An 8,529-nucleotide genomic window follows, 5' to 3' on the forward strand; every position below is an offset into this window, starting at 1 on the left:
ACTGTTTACATTTCCATATTATTCAAAGCCGTCTAGAGATTCAATACTATCCCTATCAAGATTCCAATGGCAAATTTTACAGAAGCAGAAAAAAAAATCCTACAATTTATATGGAAGCACAAAAGACTTAATAGCCAAAGGAATCCTGAAAAAGAAGTATAAAGCAGGGGCATCACACTTCCCGATTTCAAGCTATATTATAAAACGACAGTAATTAAAATAGTATGGTAAACGCATGAAAACAGATACAGACCAACAGAACAGAAGCGAAAACCCAGAAATCCACCCCTGTATATACAGCCAAGTAATATTTGAGAAGGGAGCCAAGAATACTCAATGGTGAAAAGATAGTCTCCTTAACAAATGGTGCTGAGAAACCTGGATATTTACATGTAAAAGAATAAAGGTAGATCCCTATCTTGTTCCACTCACAAAAATTAACTCAAAACGGATTAAAGACTTGAATGTAAGAGCAGAATCCATAAAACTACTAGAAGAATACATAGGTGGTAAGCTTCTTGACACTGGTCATGGCACTGGTTTTCTGGATATGACATCAAGAGCATATGCAACAAAAGCAAAAATAAATAAGTGGGACTATATCAAACTAAAAAACTTCTGCACAGCAAAAGAAAATAGATCAACAAAATGAAAAGACAACCTACAGAATGAGAAAAAATATTTGCAAGCCATATATCCAATAAGGAGTTAGTAGCCAAAATATGTAAAGAACTCACACAACTCAGTTGCAAAATATATTTAAGTACATATATATATGACATATTATATATACACCCTTACATATAATATATATGCTATTATATATTACATGTCATATATATAATCATAATATATATATATATGACAATTAAAAATGGGCAAAGCACCTGAATAGACATTTTTCTAAATAAGGTATACGAGTGGCCAACAGGTACATGAAAAGGTCCTCAACATCGCTAATCATTGGGGAGATGCAAATCAAAACCACAATGAGATACCACTCCATATCTGTGAGAACAGCTATCATCAAAAAGATAAGAGACCATAAATGCTGGTGTAGATGTAGAGAAAAAAGAATCTTTATCATTCTCCCTCAACCCCAGGCAGACTTCACTATTAACAGAGGCAGTTTAAAGAACTGTTGTTTCAGAGGAAGGACTGCGACCCTTCCTTGGTTGGGCAGTCCTGCTCGGAGCGACCCTGAGGCTTCTGCTGAGTCTCCACAGCCTTGTTGCCCCAGAGTAAAACGGGAACATCACTTGCCTGATGACGTAGATTCCCTAGGTGCCCACAATGTTGGGCACTATTGTTCAATCAAAAGGACTGAAGACTACCTATCAAATCTGTTTCTTTAAAATATTTACACACTAAAAATGTAGTAAAATGTGTACAAAATGAGCTTCATGGTTTCTCTTATGCATACTTAATAAAGGCACTCTAAAGCACATTGTGCAGACCAATCAGTGAGACTGTGCTGGTTTACCACTTCTGTTTTTCACCTGTTGGGATAACCTTGAACACAAGCCCTGGGCACGCCTCACCCCCTAGACACGGACACCTCCACCTTCTCCAACACTGTGGTACCATCTCTTCATTCTGAATCACCACCCCCGAAATTAAAAAAAAAAAACAAAGAGAGGAATCAATTTTCCTTCACAGAAGAAATTATTTTATTCCATTTGAAAAAAGTAAAGGATACAGATAATTATTCTTTGCCTGGCAAAAGCCATTTTCCCATGGGACTCAGCTCTGCCTGGTGAAGTTAATGGTGACACATTAGAGAAACCTGTGGCCTCCAGGGGCACAGTGAGCACAGACATTTGGCTGGAAGAGCATTCACATGATCAAAACATTTCCTGGAGCAAAGACTCACAAGCTCATTTTATCGTGAAGACCACTGTGGTTTTGAAGAAAACATTCAACTTTGAAGATACTTTAAATTTACTAATTGAACCCAGGGCAAATCATTTTTCACATAGCTGAGAGGAGAAAAATTAGAAGCCCATCTCAAGTATTCTTCTGCTACACTTCCCTCCTCTTACACGATGAAATCTTCTCAACTTATCTCTAGGTCTGATGTGTCAAATGACATAAATCACACTCAAAGCTCCCTATCTGTGCAGTGGGTCTTCCTCCCTGGTGGCAGGCTTCTCCGAGGTTAAGCCACCAGCCACGTAAGCCCATTTCCACTCTTCCTTGGGACCGAGATGGATTCTGGCCACGCAGGCTCTGAACCCTCACCCCACACACCCCTGCTGCACCTGCAAGGCCTCAGAGGCTGACCCGGACCTCTCCAGAGCCTCCACATTGAGCACGACTGCTGCTGTGTAGAAGAGACAGGAAAACCTCAGGCTGATGGGTGCCTGACCCCTCTTTAATGGCCTCCACAGCAAGGGTCACCATGAGGCCCTCCATTAAGTGTTTGGTCTTTAACATCATAAGCTGCACTATACAGAGAGCGTATTTACCCAAAGAAAAACACTGAGTCCCTTTCTAGTGCAATGGTTCTAGAATTCCTTAGAATCAAGGAAGCTGCAGGAAGCATACCCGTCCTCCCTGCACTTCCTTTCCAGGTACACACAGGGGCTGCTGCTCTCAGCAACACTGGACTGGTGACTGTTCAGCCTTAGAAGCATCACACGTTGGGACCTCGGTGATAGGCACTCATTCTTCTCTCTGCACCTACTCAGCTCCAGACACTGGCAACAATTCCTTCTAAGAATGCTAACTTAGGGAATCTGGTTAGCCACTGCAGTGAGAATACACCCCAGGTGAAACTGAGCAACAGCCCCAAGTGTTCCAGCCAAGACGTGCTGGACACACCATGCAGCAGCTTAAAACAGGCCTGTGCGTCACTAAGTTAGTTCTGGAACTACAAAGAACAGAACTGCCGTTTACTCAATATTAGAGCAATTTGGATTTAGGGCATTTTCAATTCTAGAAAGGACACTGCCTCAAAAAAGCTAACTGGTGGGGCAAATATGAAGTAGGGCCAGTTATAATGGTTATCTGTCAGACTCCAAAACAGGGTGATATTCAATGCTACTGGACAGCTCCTTTGCCAGGGAGACAAAGAACGTCATTTGTCAGTTGGTCATCCCTTCACAGCAGGCAGGGGACACCGCACACAGCCAAGTGACCAAAGCTGACCCCAGAGGCTCCCACACTGAAGGTCCAAGGCCGCTCTTCAACTTCCGAACACATCCAACTTGGGGGCCCACACAGTGCCAGTCCACAACATACCTTCAAGAAGTGGCACCTGCCACGTGAAAATGTTTCTCTTGCTGTTAACTTCTGGATGTAGGAGGCTGAGGGTGCTGGTGTTTTCGCTCCCACAGCCTTGGGTTAGGCGAGCCTACTCCCCAAGGTGAGTGTTACTGAGAACACAATGGTGTTTTCTGAAACGTGTCCGTATGTCACAGAAAAGGAAATGCGGCCCCCAAGGCTCTGGCCGATGGCAGGTGATGCATGTTAGGAGGTCAAATGCTGACACTGGCCGGATACTTTAGGAACAACGATGGCTAGTTCCCTGCCCGGGTGGTGTGACTGAACTGGCTGTCTGAAGAGGGGATGGTTGGCACTGGGACGGCTAATCTGGGGGCTTGCCCTGGAACTGCACTCACGGTCATCGAGCCGTTGGGGACAGTAGTTGTGTTCAAGCTGCTGGGGATCTCGCCAGTAGCCTGTATTTTAAAATAGACCAAATAAAACACTGGTAAAACAATCCCAATTAGAAGCATGATAAAAACAGCATTCCACCACTGAATCCCACAGTCTGCACCGTTTGTTGGTGTCTTCGGAGGCGCTGGAAGCAGCGGCTGACTGGAGGTCTCTCCACAGCAACTTTCATTTAAAAAGATTTCTGACTGCACGGCGCGCTCAATATTCTGGTCAATGCCCTTAAAGAAATCTGTCAGTGGGCTGGACAGGGCACTGGCGCCTACAGCTGCCCTGTCTGGGTCTGGCAGCTCCTCGAAGGTCACTCTAGTCTCTGAGGATGGGCTTGGGACGGGTCTGAGTTCTTTGTGGGTCTCTGTTAGGATCCCATGATTTTTCACTGGGATCTTAATAGATTTTAAAGCATATAAATCTTGTTCTCTGATGAAGTTGTTGACTTTCTTGATATCTGCGACCTAGGGAAGTCATGAAGACAAACATCATGAACTATGTAAACTCCTTAGAACTAATATCCAAAAAGTAGCTCTTTCCGAAAGAGGATCCAAGCCCACCCCCCCTTTAGGACCCTGATGAATGAATACTGGAAAACTGCACCAGCACACATAATGAGTTTAGGCTGAATAACTGTTTTTTCGCTTTAACTCAGCCTTATCACAGTTCTGAGCAGATTTACAAGTTTGAATAACGGATAATCGGTTTTTGGAAAAGCGTTTTTTGTTTGTGTACAGTGTGACTGCAACAAAATGTTTTTAGGTGAAACCCAGTCATGGTACTAAAAATGCTATAGTAGCCCTTTCTACTTCTTCTAACTTCTGAGGCAACAATGCCCCCGTCTGGCTGACTTCCCTCCCACATCAGAACCCAGTACAGTAGCTGATTACATTAGCGATCGCCAAACCAAACCTCAGCCAGCTTGACACTCAGAACCGACTTTAACTGTAATTTTGTTTTAAGAGGTTAAGTCCTCATGATTCTACCATGTTTTCATGCCCAGAAGTACTGTATGGTATATAAACTTATTTTGTAAATAAAAGCAATCGAGAGTTAATTCACTTTGAGGGTTTCCTAACACTTATGATACTTAGTAACACGTAGGGAATCACACGGATCTAGCTGGAAAGTACGGACTGAAATCTCCTATTCAATACTAGGACTCCAGGAGAAGAGGCAGCACTGTGGGTTTCACAAAGTAACAAAGAGCAAGACAAATCTTAAGGGAGGGGTGGTGCAAAATTTAAGTCAAACCCTCCCTCAAGCTAATGTCTGGAACTTAATGAAAGTGTCAGAGATGGACTTTAAGGTTTTAACTCCTAAGTCCACTTTAACTAGAGTGTAACTACGGCCAACAGACCTTTAGACAGCACCTTTTTCAAATCAATCATCTCCATTATTTTACTTATTAAGCAATTGTTTTTATCATCTAGTTGAACTGGGGCCCTGGACACGTTTAATTTACCATGTCCTGAAACTAAAGCATGAGGTGCTTGAGACCTTTTTGTCTTTGCCCTTCATAAACTAAACACCAAAATTTATTTACTTTCAATAGGAAAACTGATTACTTATTGGAGGCATTATATGTACAGTCTTCATGGCTTAATTAAGCCCACTTTTCTAAGAAGCCCACTGCATCCACTCAGATCTTTGTAGGGTAGGATTCATTTGCGGCCCATGTTCAATAAACCATACAGTATGCCTACTAGAAGCTGGTTAGAGAGTCAAATATAAATCTCAGTACAATTGAGAGACCACTATGTGTCCCTAGGAGTTCAGCCTGTGTATTTCCTCTGGGAAATACCACAATATCCTATACAATGTGTTTAGCCATTTGAACCTCGTTAGATAAATAACAAGACACTTTAAGAAAAGATTTTTAAAACAAATTGGTTAGACAGCCTTAGAGGAGGCCATAGAAAGTTATAACACAGTGTTATTAGCAAAATGAAATAAAAAGTTTCAATCTAGGAGAAAATGCAGCAATTCTATAAATACTTTCCTACTTACTTTGCCATGTTAATCACTCTGAATGCTAAAAACATAATTAAAGAGAGAAACAGGGTTATACAGATCCACAGAGCACACAGGCTAGATCATGCAGTTCTAAAACAGAGAACGTCAAACTTGACCAATCCAATAGGCTGCAACCAGCAAGAAAGGGTCAGAAAAAGAGAAGTAGCCAAAAAAAAAAAAAAAAAAAAAAACCAATCCTACCAAACAAATCTTGGATAAATTCTGCATGGCATCTTTGGCCCTGGCAAGTCTTAAACAAAATATGCTCAAAAGAAAAACTATATAAAAAAGGTTTCCGAAAATACTTGGAGGGACAGGGAGAGAAGTGCTCTGCAGAGAGAGAACTGGCCCAACACCTGAGATTCCTAACCTCACTTTTTATGACCCCAAGGTTCAGAACTCAAAGTACTTCACCTGCGTTCCATCTCGGGCCAGATGGGAAACCCCTTCACCAATACCACAGGCCTCTGGACACCACCCCTGGCGGGGGGGGGGGGGGGCGGTCAGGAAGGGGCAGCAAGGGCCCCCACCCTTCAGTGAGGTCCTCTGTTCCTCTAACTACACAGGAGCCACCTTCACCCGGGGTTTCTTACTTTGCAGCCATACTGAAGAGCGAGCTTGTTGAGGCTGTCCTCCTGGGCCAGTTCCCGCTGAAGCAGCACCACGTCCCCCGCTCCTGGCTGGTGAGGGTGGGGGGCACCCTTCTTCTGGCGCTCCTTGCCCCGGGGCCGCAGAGCCACACGGTGGGACTCTTCCTCAGAGGAGTCCCCTGAGTCCCCACCACCGTTCTCAAACATGTAAACGTGGCTGGTCGGAGTCCTACAGACAATGGCTGGGCCTTGGAAGGTCTTGGTTAACACTTCCTTCTGCCTCATTTTCTTAACTGAAAACCAAACCCCAGGGTTAATTCCACACAAGGCACATCCATTCCTCTTGTGGCTACAGTACAGGTAAAGGACTTATTGCTAGAGAAATTACTCCCATCCCCTTCCACTATAAATACTCGACATATACCGTCAGTACAAAAAAGGATGTGTTTTACGCTAGCTCAGATGGAGGGTGAGGGACAGGTAATTGCCTAATTGCACACTTTCTGCATAGAAAATGAAAAGAATCGCGGGGCACCTGGGTGGCTCAGTCGGTTAGGGGTCTGACTTCAGCTCAGGTCATGATCTTGAGGTCTGTGAGTTCGAGCCCCGTGTCAGGCTCTGTGCTGACAGCTCAGAGCCTGCAGCCTGCTTCCATTCTCTGTTTCCTTCTCTCTCTCTGCCCCTCCCCCGCTCGTGCTGTTTCTCTCTCTCAAAAATAAAAAAAAGAATAAAATAAAAAAAGAATCCCTCTTTCCCTCTTATTCCTCATCCAGAGCCGTGTCTCCCCAAAACCCATAAAGATAAAGAAACTTCCATTTGGGTGTCAGAGGAGTAGAGAAGCTACCAAGATCCCCGCCCCCGCCCCAAGCAGAGAGGTTCCCACCCTCCCTGTTCTGTGAATCTTAACTCGGAACTTTGGACAAAACAATTCTTGTTCATCACTTTACACATTCCAAAGTATCCTCACCAAGAAGGTCAAGACTTAGGGCTCTTGCTTATGAGATCTAGGAGAGCACAATACTCTCGATTTCAAGTGCCGAAAGCTTGAATTACACAGTATGCGGGGCAAGTTGGGGAGAAAATCCTTGTCGAGCTAAGAAATTCGTCCAGTTTCTCGCAGGTCCCTCTGCCTTCATTACATCCTACGTCTGGTTTTTATTTTCACCTCCTGCCAAGTGCCAAAGCCACACTACCCCCTCTCCCCTCTCCAAACTGTCCGAATGAGGTTCCAGACACGAAATCTCAAACACGGGGAATGACAGCCTCCGAAAGAGCTGTCATCAGAGCCCGGGTGGGGGGGGGGGGCCTTCGGGGACAGCCGGTGGCCCCCCCGCGGCCGTGCCGCCCACCCCCTGCAACGCGCACCCTACAGACCCACGGGCCCGGAGGAGGGAGGCGGCGGGCGCCTGAGGACCGGCCGGCCTCCCCGTCAGAGCTCGGGGCCTGCGAGAGGCCCCGGCTGCTCCCAGGCCTCAGTTTCCCTCAGCGCTCCTTCCGTGCCAGGAGGGCGGTCCCCAAACGGGCGCTGACAAAAACAAAACGGGGCGCGGCCCGCTCCTAGGCTTAGATGGGCGGGACCCCAACATTCCCCAAAGACACGACCTCCGACCTCTGCCCTCCAACCCCGAACAACTTCCAGCCAGCCCCCGACGGTGGCGGCCACTGCCCCTCCAGAGGCAGGAAGCTGGCCCACCCGCGAGCCGACCAGCTGGGCGAAGCAGCCGCGCCACTGAGGGCCCGTGCTGTCCCCCACCCAGGACCGCGGCCACTCCTGCAAACCCCGGTACCTCAGCGCCCGGGATCCGCCGAGACTCGCCGCCGCCGCCGCCGTACCTGCTGATTGGCTGAGAAAATCAGCAGGTCTCCAGGGGGCGGGGACGGCGAGACAGCCAATGAAATCAGCGCCGCGCAGGCTCTGGAATGAGCCGGGTTGAGCTAAGTCGGTACCGGAAGCTCACCCCGGGGGCGGGGCCTGGGCGGGGCGGGGCTCCAGCTGTCCGACACGACTCTGGCCCCGCCCTCCTGCCTGCCACGGCGGCACCAGCTGGTCCTAGCTGCAGGTTTTGCTTCTGCTGTAGGCTGTAAGACCCCTTACCACCCTCTCCCGGTCCTCTGCTGACCCTCAGCTTCCTCACCTGTAGAAGAGGCCTGTGTATCAATGTTGTTTAACGAGGGGGTGGATTCCCAGGAGAGCGGGTGTCCCTGCTGAGGCCTCCCGCTGCGAAGCGGCTCCTCTGGGCTGGAAGGACCCGGG

General features: G+C 46.9%; 1 protein-coding gene across 8 annotated transcripts in view; it reads right to left on the reverse strand.

The window, feature by feature from the left end:
- Nucleotides 1–8,148, reverse strand: part of LYSMD4 (LysM domain containing 4) — a 28,718-nt gene extending 20,570 nt beyond the window's left edge. For 2 of the 8 annotated variants that reach the window (XR_009605787.3, XR_013556401.2), the window contains exons 1-2: nt 6,279–8,056; nt 3,244–4,133 (exon numbers count right to left, since the gene is read on the reverse strand). Coding sequence is in view for 6 of the 8 variants with exons in the window: in XM_060617798.3 (XP_060473781.2) it covers nt 3,522–4,133; nt 6,279–6,560 (894 nt within the window). In the remaining 2 variants the exon portion in view is untranslated. The other 6 variants (XM_060617798.3, XM_060617797.3, XM_060617799.3 and 3 more) reach the window with 6 other exon arrangements.
- Nucleotides 8,149–8,529: the final 381 nt, after the last annotated feature.

This window comes from Panthera onca, chromosome B3, assembly GCF_046562875.1.
Source record: "Panthera onca isolate mPanOnc1 chromosome B3, mPanOnc1 haplotype 2, whole genome shotgun sequence".
NCBI classification, from domain to species: domain Eukaryota; kingdom Metazoa; phylum Chordata; class Mammalia; order Carnivora; family Felidae; genus Panthera; species Panthera onca.